The sequence below is a fragment of the Arachis hypogaea genome, chromosome 4 (genome assembly GCF_003086295.3).
Source record: "Arachis hypogaea cultivar Tifrunner chromosome 4, arahy.Tifrunner.gnm2.J5K5, whole genome shotgun sequence".
Taxonomy (NCBI): domain Eukaryota; kingdom Viridiplantae; phylum Streptophyta; class Magnoliopsida; order Fabales; family Fabaceae; genus Arachis; species Arachis hypogaea.
Window position 1 is genome coordinate 25,764,950 of NC_092039.1, and position 17,161 is coordinate 25,782,110.

The 17,161-nt window shown below is 34.1% G+C and overlaps 1 protein-coding gene, 1 long non-coding RNA gene and 1 pseudogene across 15 annotated transcripts in view; 1 reads left to right on the forward strand and 2 right to left on the reverse strand.

Moving 5' to 3' along the window:
- Nucleotides 1-2,056: 2,056 nt before the first annotated feature.
- Nucleotides 2,057-4,320, reverse strand: LOC112794763 (vesicle-associated membrane protein 713-like; annotated as a pseudogene).
- The window catches only part of LOC112796547 (uncharacterized), a 28,044-nt gene continuing 14,324 nt past the window's right edge, over nt 3,442-17,161 (forward strand). Inside the window, exons 1-8 of one of the 13 annotated variants that reach the window (XM_025839041.3) lie at nt 3,442-3,712; nt 3,949-4,074; nt 4,200-4,294; nt 4,450-4,523; nt 5,032-5,141; nt 7,629-7,726; nt 8,717-9,190; nt 9,968-10,123. In XM_025839041.3, coding sequence (XP_025694826.1) covers nt 5,131-5,141; nt 7,629-7,726; nt 8,717-9,190; nt 9,968-10,123 — 739 coding nt within the window. In that variant the 5' untranslated portion in view covers nt 3,442-3,712; nt 3,949-4,074; nt 4,200-4,294; nt 4,450-4,523; nt 5,032-5,130. Of the gene's footprint in view, nt 3,713-3,948; nt 4,075-4,175; nt 4,295-4,449; nt 4,524-5,031; nt 5,142-7,628; nt 7,727-8,716; nt 9,191-9,967; nt 10,124-17,161 lie in introns of all 13 variants that reach the window. The other 12 variants (XM_072235389.1, XM_072235394.1, XM_025839039.3 and 9 more) reach the window with 12 other exon arrangements.
- LOC140184419 (uncharacterized) lies at nt 13,159-15,435 on the reverse strand. 2 transcript variants are annotated; one of them, XR_011881027.1, is made up of 4 exons: nt 15,267-15,435; nt 15,121-15,175; nt 14,904-15,032; nt 13,159-13,433 (listed from the first exon to the last, which is right to left on the reverse strand). It is a non-coding gene; the product is annotated as an uncharacterized lncRNA (long non-coding RNA). The 2 variants fall into 2 exon arrangements; XR_011881028.1 differs by having other exon boundaries at nt 15,126-15,175; nt 15,267-15,434.

Consider the following 17,161-nt stretch of genomic DNA (forward strand, 5'->3'; position numbering starts at 1 on the left):
TCTTTATTACTCATATGTTAATTAATAATTTTGTTGTGCAGGTTTAATATTGGGCCGAAAACAATTTTCTGGTGCAAGCCCAAAATACATTCAGCCTTTGGTTTTGATAATATATGATGAATATGGCTGATTTGATGTTACTTGGGCCCAAATGATTTTGATTGCTCTAAACCCAAGTGTGTCACATGCGTACCATTTGCTTTGTGCATGTTCCAAATTTCATCAGGAAAGCAAATGTTACTATTGGGCCAGAAATTTAAATAATGTCACAAGCCCAATGTGTTTAGCATGCATGGTCCGAAAGAAAAATGGGATTGGGGCACATTGATGAAAAACCCAACTATGTGAATTTGGTTGCTTGCCTCCAACGGATTCCATTTCTCATTTTGGATGGAATTCAAATTTAATTAATGCATTGGAAACATAAGAAAGAGAGAGAAGATTGATTTGATGGCTATTATGACTATGCACGCCACTCTAAGGGAAGTAAAAGTAAGCTATTCTCAAATTAATGTGTTTAACCACTCTACATTGCTTTTCTTCAGATTCTTTAATTCTCTCTCATCTCTTTCTTCTTCTTTCTTCGGTCCTTGTCCAGGAAACAATGGAAGAAATGTTCTTCAACCAAGAAAAAGAAGAAGTTGCATGCATCAAGACCATCAAGCTAATGATGGCAAGAAAACATACTAAAATAAAAATGAGCTGTAGCTAAGATACTTACCAAATGTGGTTAGATTTGGTGAGGTTATCTTGAGCTTTTCATGCTCAAAAATGGACATTGAAGATTCGGCCAAGAGAAGAGATTCTTGAAGCATGGCTTGTCTTTGATTCTGCTCAACCACCACAGGAAGTAGCTAGAGTGGCGAAGTGATGGTTGAGGCAGAGGTTGAAGCAGATGAAGTCATCATCATCATGAGGCATCAAGGGCCAGAAATCCATCTTGGAGAGCAAGCCAAGGATGGAGAGCCCAGATTGATGAAGGGTGATGATCAAGAAAGGACTAGAGGTAATTGCATGTTGGTTAATACATGGTTATCTCTTCTCTCTCTGTGAGGCCGAACCGGTTTTTGTTGTGAAGGAAAAGAAGCTGAGCTCGGGTTTGTGTTTGAACCGTGAAGGCTTCACTTCTCTATAAAAGGGGTGAACAGTCATGGTTTGATAGAAGGAGAAAGATTTGAGAGTGCAAGGCACAGAGTTCTTAGAGCTACCTAAGCTAGGAGTTCTTCTTCTCCTTTAATGTTTTCTGTTTTGTATTTTTCTGTTTAATTTTGTCATGTCTTGAGTCTCATGGAAAAAGGCAAACAGTGAGATTTGTAAGAAAAAGCCATAGAGCGGAAAAATGCAGAGAGTGCAAAATTAAAAGAAAAAGCCAAAGGTGTCTTAGAGTTCCTTTGTACATCTGTGTTGTGTTTCATGATTCTGTGGGAATCCCCTTGTAAGTTGGGTTAGCACTTTACAATTTGTAATCTGGATGATTATAGTGAAATTCCATCATTGTTGTGATGGAGACTGGATGTAGGCTGCACTGCACTTAGCAGCTGAACCAGGATATATCTGGGTGTAATCTTCTATCTCTCTTCATACTTCAATTCTGTTTTTGCTGTTCAGATGAAAAATCAAAAATGTCTCGTGTCAAGTGACGAGACAAAATGAAAATATCTCGTGGCTAGGGACGAGCTAAAAACAGAAAAGTTTCTTCTAAGTCCAGCAAGTGTTAGCAAGCAAAAAATGGGCTAAGATTCAACCCCCCTTCTCTTAGCCACTGAAACCATCATAACTGATAATAACTCGGATCCAAATCTGACATGCTTAATCAAAACTAGTTAAAATATCAACCCTATAACGGCATGAGTTTGAGAAGTTTGAAAAAGTTGCTGACTAAACTAATATAACAGCCTCATTTATGATGATTAAGTATTATGTTAATTTTCTAATGATCCACTCTGTGTTATGACATGTCTTTTTTATTTTTGAAATTTTAAACAGCATCTACGCTTTGTAGAAACACAACATCTATAATCCACCAATTTGATCTCTTCGATTTCAGCAGTAACAACTATATCGCCATAAGCCAATTAACACACCAGCGTGGGCAGTGCCGATAAATCGCAACTTGCAAGGCATCTATATGTACCTTTTCAATATTCTCGATCATGACACCCTTAACTTCAGAGACCTGATTCTGAACCTTGGCAAGCTTGCTTATCTCCTCAGGGTGATCGATGCAGTACTGCATATGCTCCTTTAATTTCAGCCTGCACCATCCAAACAAAACAAAACAACACAATTTACACATTCAAACAAATCAACCTCCATAATCAATTAGTCTCAATTCTCACAACAGTACAAAACACAAAATTACCCAAACTCCTTGTTAAGGTTGTTGGCGGCAGCATTAGTACCGGCCTTATGGGAGGCACCATATTTGGAAACAAAATCATCCTTCACTCGCTCCAGAAACGCAGTAGGAACCTGCCTTCCAGCAGATTCATCCGCAACAACACAGTAAGCTGAAAAAGGACAATGCAGCATTTCAAATCACTCAAACACAATGAGAATTCCACTCTAACAATCATCTGAGCAAAAATGCATACATATATACGCAAAATTGAATCAGAGGAAAACAGATCTAGAGAGAAAAAGAGAGGAACCGACTGAAGCCATAATCGACGAGGAAGTTGAAGGTGTGGTTGTCGCAGTTGTAGTGAACTTGTTGTTGGAGGAAGGAAGATTCTGGAGGCACTGGAACGACGGCGAAGAGAACAAGCACGTTTGCGACGGCGAGGAGAACAGGGCTGAGTAGACGTTTGCGGCGTCGAGCAACAAAAACGTTCGGCGGCAACGATGGGACCCTCGGGCTCGACGATGACGAGGACAGGTCCGGGCTTGACGACCCTCTGCCGATGACGACGAGGATAGGTCCGGGATTGACGGCACCCTCCGGCTTGACGACGCGAGGAGGAGAGAATACCTTCGAGAAGCGAGGATGGCAATCGCTGGTTGTCACCGCCGATAGTGGTGGGGGCTGGTGGTGGCTGAAAAGTTTTGTTGATTTTGCTCTGTTAGGGTTAGGATGGTCAAATTCGAGGCTTTAGGCGTTTGTGAGAGATTGAAGGGGGAGGGGTGAGCTGACGGGTTTTTTTTTTTTTTTTTTTGGTTGGACCAAAACGGCGTCGTTTTAGCGTTGATCAGAGAACTAAACATTTAAAAACCTGGGTCAGTTCAACCAATTTTTAATCGGTTTTTTTAAAACGATTTTAGATATCAATCATATCGGTCAGATAATCGATTTCCGATTGATTCGATCGAACCGATCGATTCTGGTCCGGTTTACAAAATCTTGCTAATAATGCATGCATATTCTTGTACATATTATTACGTCCTTTACACCTCTGTAGAGTAACAAAATTAAAACTAACTACAAAATGGCAATTAAGTTTAATATTGCTACCGTAATTAATTTTTCAATTTTCGTGAGAGAGAGAGAGAGAAATAGATAGAGAGAGAGAGTGTGTGTGTAATGTGTATTATTTTAATAATTTTTGGGTAGACTTAGAAAAATCAAGATCCAGTCTCCGGTCTGACAGACCCTAAACTACGCCACTGGGGACTTTTGCTTCTGTTTCAGCAATCTGAGAGAAGCCAATCAATAAACCCTGCAGCGCTAACAAAGGAGCCAAGGAAGTTTCCTGAATCTCTTGAGACTTGAGAGGTAATAATGATCAAATCTTGTTCCTGAATTTTGCTTCTTTCTTCCCTCTTGTTTTTCCTTGTTTCTCTCCCTTGCTTGTTAATGGATTAAAAAAATGCTCTTTTTTATCGTTATGATTTAACCAGAAAAAGTATTTTGGGGAATTTATTTCTGGACACGTCCTAATTTAAATGCTTTTCTTGGATGGTCCCCAAGTAAGTGTGGAAATTTTAAATTCCGTCTTGTTGTGTATGCAGCTTCCACTTGGCCGATCTATCCTGCTAGTGTCTAACTATATTGCAAACAGGACAGGATGTATATCTCGCATCCACTTCGGGATTATTAGATCAGAATAGGTCATCGAGTAATGGCGGAAAATTAAGGTGTGACCTGGGTTTGTATTTTATTTTTTTTAAGTAAATTTTACTTGAGTAGACCACCCCCCCCCCCCCCTTCTTTTTTTTCTCATCCACTTGCATAACAGCGTACGCTTCACATTCGCATCTAGGGTGCTCGAACTTTCTCCTCCTACTACCTCCACTTGCATTGCTATTCGAACCCATGAACTTTGCAGTCTTCCTCCGTCCAAAACGCCGCTGAAAGGTAGAACATTGGTCTGCATCACACATAGTTTATTCTTGTCCTGAGGTTAGGTGGCTCTGTTAGGTTACGTATTGTCATTAGTTCGAATGCGACGCCGTTTTGATGATCATGCTGAGGCTTAGTTGTCCCAAACTAATCGTTACCATCCACTTCAGCCAACTGCAGTTCGGCTCAGAAGCCTAACACTAGATGTAATCCGTCAAGTCTTGCTCGAGACATTAACAAAAGGGTAAAGGAGCTGAATTTCAGAGGCCGATTTGTCATGTTTTAATTGATAGAGTGTAGGTTGTCCAAAGTAAAATCAATAGAGTCGAGGATAAAAAATAAAATTTTATTATTTTGCTATTTCTTTTTATTTATCTTATAAAATCTTAAAAATGGTAAATACTAAAAATAAAAAGGCCAAACCGGACTAACCCTCACATTTTTACCCTTTCTATTTTTACTTAGCATTCGCAATTGTATTGTATATTAATTGGATTAAAAAAAAAAGGCAGCTACTCCCATGAAGATGCCAAAAACATCTTCTCATGATGATCCTTGTTTAAAAAGTGTAACTTATTTATTTTGCAACACTTTAAATAAAGGTAACACTTTTACTTCAAATAAAATCAAGTCCTACAATCTATCATCCAATGGTCAAAATGATATATCTTCACATGATGACAATCATTAAATCTTCATTGGAGTAGCCACCAAAAAAAAATGCTTGCAAATAAAGTAGATTCTTCTTGCAGCGAAGGCGAAAGCTAGCTACAAGCCTAAAACACAGCGCAGGTGTATAGAAGTTCGGGTGGAATTCCGCTGTTAAAACCTGTACACAGTATTCGTATAAAATGATATCTCTGTAAGTATATCAATAACATGAAGCACTTGATCATTAATCACTTTTTCCAAAAGTTTATTAATTTGTAGGAGCTGAACTCATTGTCTTCAATTTGCTTTCTAGATTTTAAGTCGGGTCTTATTTTAATTCTTGAAATATTAAAATATTAATTTAGATTTTAAAATTATATTTTCTATTTATTTTACTTTTAAGTAAGTTAATTACTACTATTTTACTTTTAATACGACACTTTAGTAAAATAATAATAGTTGATTAATAATTGATCAACTAACTAATGACATAGAAAATGCATCTTTAGAAGCAAAATTTAACATTTTGAATTTTGAAAATTAAAATAAAACATAATTGTAACTTCAAAAGGCATGATAACATTTCCTTTTGGTGTAAAAATGGTAATCACAAGTTGCTTAATTATTAAAGGATCCATTGTGCATTTGTGCTTGTCACTAGATCATGCCTATATAACTATAAAAATCCAATTTTTTATGAGATAAATATGAATTGTATTTAATGTTACACACTTACACTTCTCTTGTTCCATTTCTATACCAAAAAAGAAACGTTACAATGTTTGAGTAAATTCCTATAATAGTTTTTGAGATTCGCGTGAATATTCAATGTAGTCTTCAAGATCCCAATTTTTTCATAATAGTTCTCCAAATAGAGCTCCGAGCACTCGTAGTGGTCCCTGGGCATATTTCTGGTGATGAGTAATCACCGGAGCGTTTACGTGGCGTCGTTTCGCCATGTTGGAGTCAGCTTAGCTGGCACGTTTCCAATTTATACCCACATTGGTCCCTCCCTCTTTATTTAACCCTAAATTCCAAAATTCAAATCCCTAATCTTCTTGTTCGACAGCTCCCAGTCTCTGACCCTGTCAGCAGCCCACTTCTTTCTTCCAAGCTCCTTCGGGACATCACCGACAAACGAAATCATATGCAAAGCAAGCAATTGTGCCCAATCTCAAGAGGAATCTCCCCGGATAGTGACTTTGCCATAGAATCAAGTTGGTAAGGTTCTAAAACTTTTGAAGCTCCCTTGGAATAGAACCTTCTAGCTTATTCTGCACCAAACACAATGTCTCCAAGATGTCACACTCACTAATCTCGGCTGGTATTGGCTCCGAGAGAGCATTCAGTCCCGCCCGAATAACCCGAAGCTTCTTCAACTTGCTAATTGATTTAGGAATTCTCCCTGTTAAGTTGTTGCTATATATAACTAACTCCTCAAGTGAGGCTAAGTTCCCAAGATCTTTAGATACCTCACCATGCATATAATTTTCACAAAGGTAAAGCTTCCTAAGTTTTGTTATATTCCAAATTGGGATTAGAATTTCTCCTTGAAGCATGTTTGCACAAAGATCTAGAATCTCCAAACTATGGCAATTAGCAAAATCATCCGGATTTGGACCAGAAAGGAAATTTTTTGAAAGATTCAACTCAATTAGCCTTGGAAGGTCACAGATTCTAGGAGATAAAGTGCCAGATAGATTAAGGTGGTAGAGTTTAACGGAAGTTATCAATGATGAATGGGTGCATTGCACACCTGTCCAATTGCATGGTACTCTCAATCTCGGTCACTTCCTCTATACTCTCTTTCGCCACCGGTCCGATCTCTTCGCTGATCTCTTCTCTTCTAGTTTTGAACTTTTCATTCTTGCTTGGTGATCAATGTTTGGTTGTTGAGGAAGCTTAGAAAAAAAGAAATATGGAATGTTTGCATTTGTTGTGATGTGTGAACTTTGAAAAAGATTTCTGTCTTCTTTGCATTTGAATAAAGAATTGGGCTGCCCGTTCGGTGTTTGACAAGGTCTGGGAGTTGTCGGAGAAGAAGATTAGGGATTTGGATTTTGGAATTTAGGGTTAAATATAGAGGGAGGGACCAATGTGGGTATAAATTGGAAACGTGTCAACTAAGCTGGCTCCAACATGGCGAAACGACGCCATGTAAGCGCTCCGATGATGACTCATCACCAGAAATATGCTCAGGACCACTATGAGTGCTGAGAGTTCTATCTGGAGGACTACTATGAAAAAATTGGGATCTTGAGAACTACATTGAGTATTCACGCAAATCTCAAGGACTATTACGAGGATTTACTCTACAATGTTTGCAAAAACATTGTATATTAATCCATTAGTTTAATAAAAAAAATTAATAAGTATATAATGTTTCTTCCTCACGTAGATTTTATTGTTGTATCTTTTGCCGTTTGCTTGTTCCCTTCACTGTAAAATTATTCTAGTTTTAATGTAAAATTATTACTGAGTCACTAAAACCTTTATTCATTAGTCATATAATTCACATTAAATAAGTTTTGAAAGTAAATTACTAAAGTGAAAGAGACCTTAATTATACGTTCGTAATAACTAATCATCACTAATAACAACATATAAATGAAACAGATATTATATAATACAGAAGAAATATATGACTAATTCGTTTTTAGTGCTGAACTAAGAGTTATAATGTGCGTTTTCTTTGCAGAGAGATGTCTGTACAAGGCACAACTGCTTCCCAACAGCCTCAAGGTGCTGAATCAGCTCATATTGTGAGGCCAGATCTTCCGTATCTTATGTCTTCACGTAGGCTCTCTCACTGCCCCATCTTCAAACGTTACCCTTAATTTTGAATAAATAACTATTTTGACTTTTTTTTACTAGTATTGAAAATGAATTGAATTGAGTTGAGGCGAGTGATGCCAAATTTAAATTTGGCCTACGAAAATTGAACTCGACTTATCGTTTAGCTCATTTTATTTGTAAAATTTAAGAATTTGTTTGGAATAATAGGAATTAAAATTTACTCAAGTTAAACTTATTTTTTGGTTTTGGAACCACTAAAAATGAATGATTTATTTTTTTTTAGAATTTCAATTGTCATTTTTTTCTCATTTGTAAATCAGATCTTTGTAAATCAAATTAAAAGAGATCTAATTTCCAAATCAATTCTCACATCTTTCAAATTTAAATTTAATATGTCAAATGTTAAAAATATTCTTATTTACAATTAATAAAATAACTTTGTCAAAGATAAAATTATAAAAGAAGAAAATTTAATGTATATAAAAGTTATTCCAAACTAAAGAATTGAATTGAATTCTATTAATATATTATAGTCATTCTAAATCATGAAATTGAATTTTAAATAAAAATGAATTTCTTTTTTCATATTAAATAATTTTCAAACAAGCTCTAAGTTTGGCTCTCAAACAAGTTATATAAAATTATAAATTAACTTTATACTCATGATATTAAAAACATCAAACATGTAATATAAAATTATGAATTAACTTTATATACTCATGATATTTTGAATGTACTTAGGAAGTAGATATTGGGCTAAATTTGAACTTATTTAAAAGAGTTTTTAATATTACTGATATGACAATATTAGAAAGAATAAGATGACTTAAAAGCAAGTTTTGAAATTCAAATCTTGATTTCTATATGTAGTAATTTATTAGCTAGCACCACACTTTTAAATAGATTAGTTCTTGGGAAAAATAAAAAGCAACCAAATAGGATGGTACAAACCATGGACCCTAAAATGACTTGGATTATATTCTGGTGCAGAAGAAAGACGTAGATACCGCATCCAGTGTATTCACCTTCAAAATGCAGCAGAAAACGGTCACTGGAAAAAAGCTAAGAAAATCTTAGAACAGGATCGGACGCTGCTGACCTATGGCATAACAAAAAGGTGGGAAACAATCCTTCATGTTGCAGTGAGTGCGAATCGTGTTCGCTTTGTGAAGGAGCTGGTGAATTGGTTGCAACCTGGTGACTTGGCATTGCAAGATCAAAAAGGGAGAACGGCGTTCTGCTTAGCTGCAATAGCTGGGAATGTGCGAATCGCCGAGATATTGAGGAGACAAAATGATTCGTTGCCTGGAATCAGGGATAGAGAAGGAGGAACTCCTCTTCACCTTGCTGCCTTGCGAGGAAGAAAGGAAATGGCACGGTATCTGTACCCTCAAACCAAAGGTATACTGCAAGAAGATGAATGGATTCCCCTCTTCCTCACTTGTGTAAACTCGCAGATCTCTGGTGAGCAATAAACTTCTTATATTTTCTAATAAATCTCAATATAAATATGATATTGCTAATAAGTAATAAGACTCTTAAAAGATAAATTTTTGATAGAAAATATAATATAGAGAAAATGACAAATAGGTCCTTGAACTTTTAGTTTGCGAATATCTATATCCTTGAGGATTTGAAAATACATGTAAGTCTCTAATTTTCTCAAAATTTGGACATATCGATCCTTATGTCTAATTTATCCCGTTTTAAAAACTTTTTCACGTGTACATCCGTATATCGGCCAGGCCAGTACAACAGAAGTTATGTTTGATTTTTTCGTTGGATCTGTCCGACCCAAGTGATAAGAAGAATCGATGTGTCTAGATTTTAAGAAGGTTATGGACTTAAATGTATTTTCAAATTGTTGAGAATTTAAATGTTTGCATGTCAAAATGTCAATGACCTATTTGTTCTTTTCGTATAATTTATTATTTTTTTTAATTTTATTTGGATGAGTATATTTAAGAATTTAACTATTTAACTATTTTGAAAAGTCAAAAAGATTAAGTAAGTATAATATTTTTTTTTTACATTATTCTTAAAATGTGCTCTTATAGTATATATTAGTAAGACTCTAAAAATTTTATTACTCTTTTAATGCATTATTAATACATTTAATGTATTAAAAACTATGTACAATACTTTTAAAAATTTGCTCTTTGGTTATTTGTTAATACTAAGACTTGTGAAATTTATATATGAACATACTATTCGTAATACTCTGTATTAAATGTCATGCAGACGTAGCCTTGGAAATGTTAAATGAAAAGGAAACACTACTAGCTACTGCTAGGAGCGGTGGTGGTAACAATGAGACGGCTTTACATGCCTTGGCCCGTAGGTCTTCACTTTGTTGCTGCCAAAATCTAGAGTCTCGGAAGCACCTCCTGCATTTATGTAAGTGTCTATAACCCTTCTTGACTTCTTGTTCTTGCATTAGGAAAAACGCTTCTACTTGGTTTATATTTACAATTGTTATTTGATATTTTCTGTTTGTTTGCCTTTGCTATGCATTTTTTCTGATATATTTTAAATAAGGATTTTATTAATATATGCATGCGGTGTTAATATAAGTAGATGAGATTTCCTGCTGCTAGTTTAGGTTTACAAGTTCAATTGGAATTTAACAGAGATAACTAAATTAAATTTAATTTTTGACATTAAAAATACCATATATTATATAACACATGTAATGTATAATATAATGAATTTTAAATATAGGTATAACATATGATAATAAAAAAATTAAATAGATGTTAAAAACAAAAGTTTTAAGAACGATGACAAAAGATTATTTGGTCCAAATTAAACACTAGTCTATATATATAATATAAATAATAAATCTAATTTTGATATATTAATATTATAAATAATTTTATATAATTATTTAATTAAATTTATGTGTTTAAATATCTTTTTAAATAATGAGTTTGAAAAGTAATTATTTTTAATTATTATGTATAAATTTTTTTAAAATTAAATTTACAAATAATATACTTAAATATTAATTTTAAATGGCATCATATCTCGAAAGTCAACCATAGAAGAAGATTCTTCTTTATCTATTCGACGAACCAATCCATCATGGAAGCCAATTATAGGAGAAGATTCCCGATGATATAGTTTTTTTTAGAAATCCGTAATCACAATTTGGTTATTGTCTGATTCTTTATCAATCTCCGATCAATCACCAAAGACTCAATCAGGTTGTTCTGATTGCTCTTCTGTTTTGCCGAGGCAACACTATAGAAACATCTAGTATTTTTACTCATATTTTTCGCATATCTAAATCGAAACATCTGTTAGGTTGCGAGAACCGGACCGATCAATAAACCAGTAAGATCATAGGTTTAATAGTTTACTGGTTTGACCAGAGTTCAATCGGGGTTCAACCGGGGTTCAACCGATTTAATTAAATATTAAATAAAATTATTAAACTTAATAAAATTCAATAATTTATAACTTAATAAAATTTAATATTTCACTGTAAAATACTGCCAAGCTGGATCAGATTTACTTCTTTGAGAATTTTAAACAGTATTATCTTGTGGCTATGAGTTACTTTATGATTGTTCCATCTATAACAATCAGAAAATCAAAGACAAGAAATCAACTTCATGCAGCTTGACAGTCACAGAAATCAACTGAAAATATTCATGAACCAGCAAAGAGAAGCAACAAAACTGAATTGAAAAACAGATTCATGAAGCAGCAAACAGAAGCAACAAAACTAGATTAAAAACAATGGCCACAATATGAAAAAGATTAAAAACAAAAGCCAGAGTGCAAAAAGTTCCATGAAGAAAATAAAAGTAAGCCACATAGCCACAAATTCTATTATACCACAAAGCCAGCCAGCTAGGGAAACTTGAAAGGCAAAAGCACATGAATGATGAATCAAAGAAAAATATCCCCCAACTATAAAAATTGTAAACTCTTGAACAAAACCAAATTATTTTGAAAATTAATGCAAAAAAAATAAAAAATAAAAAATCTGTTGCGGCAGAATCTGAAAAACCTTGAATGAGCTGCATAATTTCAAATCGAAAAGCATCAGATCGGCAGATCCAAATCAAACACCAAAGGCAAGAAGCAATAAGAACAAAGTGGTAAGAAAATAGAAGCAAACAATGGATGAATCATGAATTACCTCTATACTCGTCACTGAAGCAAACAGAAGCAACAAAACCCTATTTCTAAACAGATTCATTAAGCAGCAAAATTGAAGCAGCAAAAAGTAAAAATATTCTCAAAGCCACAGAAATTTTGAGATACCATTCAGTACATTATTACAAAAATTGTCAAGCTAATAGATAACAATCTAACAACTATTGGCTATTGATTACAAACACACACGGTAATAAGAAACAACTCTATAAATATTAATAAGCACATATAAACACACAGAGAAAAGAAGGATGACAAATTCCGCAGCTGCCTTCAACGCCCCAGCCTCAATTTGCTTGCAATGATCATCATTCAATCCCAAGTCACCAATAAAGGCATCATAATAGAAAGCCAAAAACAGATTGAAGATTCATGAAGCAGCAAACAGAAGCAGCAAAAACAGATTGAAGATTCATGAAGCAGCAAAAACAGAGGAACTAGGAAGCATGTTCAAACAGAACAGGCGAGCTCAGAATTCAGTAGGAACTAGGAAGCATGTTCAAAATCAAGAAGACAAAAAAAATCAGTCTTACCGGCGAATGAGAGGCGGGCTCGGCGAGGTTCGGCGACGAGGAGGCGGCCGCAACGCGGTGGTGGTCGCGGCTGCTGCGCAGTGGTTTCGGTGGCTAATGACGAGCGCTGCTAGGTGGTGAGTGGCGACTAAGGAGCGCTGTTGGGTGGCGACTGAGGAGCGCTCTGGAATCTGGTCTCTGGAGCTTGGTCGGCGGTGGCGCTGCTGGGCTTGGTGAATGGTGGGTAAGGGGAGAAGAAAGGAGAGGCTGGGTGCTGGGAGCTTGGCTGCTTGGGGTTGCTGAGTGAGTGAGTGTTGAGTGATTAGCAAATTAGGGTTAGGTTAGGTCTTCCGCCAGTTTTTATTTTTTTATTATTTTTAAAAATATCCAAAACGACGTCGTTTTGCTTTTGAATTTCCAAATCACTGAACCGCCAAAAAACCGGACGGTTCTTCCGATTTACCAGTTAACCGTCGATTCGACCGGTTTTTTAACCGGTTTTTTGCCATTCGATTTTTTTAGTTACCCGGACCGGCTAAGCTTTACGCTTAAGCCGTAAAACAGAGGTGGTGTGGTATTACGACCTCTAAAATAAAATATATATTTATAATAGCAGAAGAATTATAATATGCTAGGAGCCGTGAAGAAAAGAGGAAACAAAATCGCAAAATAAAAGCGCAACGCTCAAGGAACGGGTTAACCTGCGTGCTAAGGAAACCATAACTATTAAACATATGATAACAGAAGTAGGAATAGAGTGCCAAAGATACAAAATAACAAGCTCCTAACTCAGCCTGCGAAGTCAAGACTGGCCGGAGAATATTTACATATATATACATACATATCCATAACCCAAAAGTACATATACACAATCCTACCTTTCCATAAACCTCTAGGAGGATCAAAAGAACAAGTTATGCGGAGAGAAAACCAAGTATATATATACACATCATAGCATAACAAAATAACCCTGTAACCACTCCGCTTCAAGGGTCCAGATGCCTAACGAGATGCCTCTCGACCTGCATCTGAAAAACAACAACATAGTATGGAATGAGAACCGGAGGTTCTCAGTATGGTAAAGGTGCCACACACATAATATATAAGGTCCTGGGAATGCCAGAGGCAATCCTAGAACACCGACACTCAGATTATAGAGCTTAAAGTATTAAACAGAAGCCATAAAAGGTGGTTCTCTAAAAATATTTAATCCTAACTTAACTTAACCTTAAATCTAAATCCCATACTGCCATTCCTCCATACCTCCAACTCCATCATGCATTTTCACAGACAACTAAACAGACAAAGGCAAACACAAGAAGGTTTCAAGTACTGCAGATAACAAATATACATTTAGCATGGCAAATACAGATAGGCACACCCAATTAGAGCACAAGCAAGTAATTCAAGTAATATGCATATGATGCATGCCTGTCCTATGGCTGATGAGGCTCATCTGTCGGTTATCCAGCCAACCCGACAAGTCTGAATTGTACTTAGACTGTCCCCCGACGTGCATCCCCAAGAGTCTATGCATAGTTTTTCTCAAATAATCAATAATACTCAATGGGGGTAACATTCCCGGGAATTTATATAGTGCCCGGTCACACACTTACGTCGTAGGGTCAACAGAGTATCGAGTTTTCAACCTGGTACACGTGGTGGCAAGCCACGGCACTTAATCCAGGGAATCTCGTATCTCAGATTATTCAAATTCATAAGCCATATAAATAATTCAATTATAATTCATCAACTTTAACATCATTCTCAATCGCATTTCATTCATCATCATACATCAATCATATTCAATCCTTATCCTTCATTATCACACCTCTCATTCCGTCCATCAATAGTTCCAATTCAAAACATAACTCATTCTTTTCTAAATGAATCAAACTTAAAACATACTCATTTTCTTAATAACTCTAAATCAAACCATATAACCTTTGAATCTAAATCTTTTTAAATAATCATATAAACAAAATCTCTAATTTTTATAAAATTTCGGCAGCATTTCCTCTAAAACTTGGACTTTGCCACCCTTTTCGGGTCCAAACCTGCATTCTTTTCAATTCAACACACCCTTTCTCATCATCATAACAATTACCACAATAAATCTACCTCAGATCAACAATTATACTTATACAATATTCAAATTCAACAACCAAAATTCAACTAAAAATCATAGTTCACTAATCTTAGGCTTCTAACACAAAATACCTCAAATCAATAATTCACCAAATTATTAGTTAATCAACAAGTACCTAACCAACTATGTTCATCAACAATAACATCCAACCATGATTCTCTCCAAATTAACATAACGACATTCACTATCCAAAATTAATAACTAATTATCCAATAAACTTCAACCAAATATATTCATCGACAAATTACTAAACATTAAACATACACCTGCATTCCTACTTATCCTATGGTCGTCTAGCCTAAGTTTTCACAGAACATTATATATTAAATGCAAGAAACCTAAACCATACCTTAGCCGATTTTCACGTAACGACCAAAGCTATTTATTCAAAACCAAGACAGCCTCTCAAAACTCAACTAATCCGCTTCCTCCAAGTTCCAGTATTCACAATTTCAAGCTCCAATTATTTATTTTCAACCTAATACACGTTCATAATACATATATACCCCATTTAATACTCAAAGCTCAAATTTAATGAAAATAAAATAGAATTATCGTATCCTCACCTTACCCAAGCTTCACATAAGTAAGAGTGAACGTTTTTCTCAAGCTAATTGGATCCTAAAACATCAGAAATCAAAGAAATTCAATATTCCCACTTAAAATTCGAAAATTGGGGGAAATGAAGGCTGAGTGTAAAATAATGAGTTACCTATGAAATTGTTCCGGTAGAAATGTAGAGCTCGACGCGGTGAACGCGTGGCCGCAAACGGTGCGACGATTGGAGCTCGAACGGAGGAATTACGGGATTTGGAACTTTGCCGTAAATGTTCGGCGTTCCTTTCCTCTCCCTGGAGCTCAGCTGCGTCCTTGAGGAAATGAGGGAAAAAGAGCCCGTGGCTCTTTTTAATGGGCTGGTCCGGTTGGACCGATAAGCCGGTTCGGGTTCGGTTCAACCGGTTCGGTCCTTTCGGTCCAATTTTGGACCGTTTTCTTCGAAATTAGTGTCAAAATTCTCGTTTCGATGAGCTCTACCCTAATTTAATATAGCATTTACATTTCTAATCCTCCTTATTAAAAACTAATTTATTGACTAATTATCTACTAATTTAACCGGGGTTTACACACATGCACACACCTAAGTAATTCGAATTAGCCTGATTCGAATTACACCAATGCACGCGTTTTCAGTAATTCGAATTTGATTGATTCGAATTATTTATGGTATAATTTGAATTATGCTGTTAAAAAATTTATTAAAAAAATAATAATTTAAAAATTTAAAAATATATATTTTATTTCATACATTAAAAAAAGCTAACAAAATATTTAATTACGAGACTTCTTTAAAATATTAATAAGCTATCAATTCGAATTCCATACAATACTCTTTTGTCTATTTTTAATAGCTCATGAATATTTTTTTAATAAATTTTTTAATAAATTTATTTAAATTATACTACAAAAAATATTTTATTCAATGCAAAATAATTTTTAAAAAATGACTCAAAAATATTTTTTTAAATTATTTTGCATAGAATAAAATATTTTTTATGGTATAATTTTAAAAAATTTATTAAAAAATATTCATGAACTATCAAGAATGGGCAGAAGAGTATTGTATAGAATTCGAAGTGCTCACCGTATAATTTGAATAAGAGTGATTCGAACTTCCCCATAGTAATTCGAATCATGTAATATCTCACCATATAATTTAAATAATTTTATTAAAAAATTATCATGAATATTTTTTAATAAATTTATTTAAATTATACCACAAAAAATATTTTTTCTATGCAAAATAGTTTAAAAAATAACTTAAAAGATGTTAGGATTACTATAAAAATTTGTAATGTCTTAATGATTTAGGACATTAAAGATATACTCTACATAGTTAATAATAATTTAAAAATTAAAAAAATATATTTTTATCATGTATTTACCTAAATCACTAAAATATTACAAACTTTTATAGTACTCATAACATCTTTTAAGCTATTTTTTTAAATTATTTTGTATAGAATAAAATATATTTTTTAATTATTTTTTATGGAATAAAATATTTTTTTAATTTTTAAATTATTATTGACTATGTAGAGTACTTTATTTAAAATTTGAGTACATGCATGTATTTACCTAAGTCATTAGAACATTACAAATTTTTATAATACTCCTAACATTTTTTAAGCCATTTATTTTAAATTATTTTACATAGAATAAAATATTTTTTTAGTATAATTTAAATAAATTTATTAAAAAAATATTCATGACCAATTCAAAAATGGACAAAAGAGTATTATATGAAATTCGAATTGATAGCTCATTAATATTTTAAAGAAGTCTCGTAATTAAATATTTTGTTAGCTTTTTTTAATATATGAAATAAAATATATATTTTTAAATTTTTAAATATTAATTTTTTTAATAAAAATTTTTAATAATTATTAACTTTTTTAATAATTTTTTTCAATAAATTATTAATTTTTAACAGCATAACAGTCAAATTTGAATTACTTGAAAACGCCTCCATGGGTGTAATTTGAATCAGGCTTATTCGAATTACTTGGTGTGTGTATGTGTACATAGTTCGAATCAATATGATTCGAA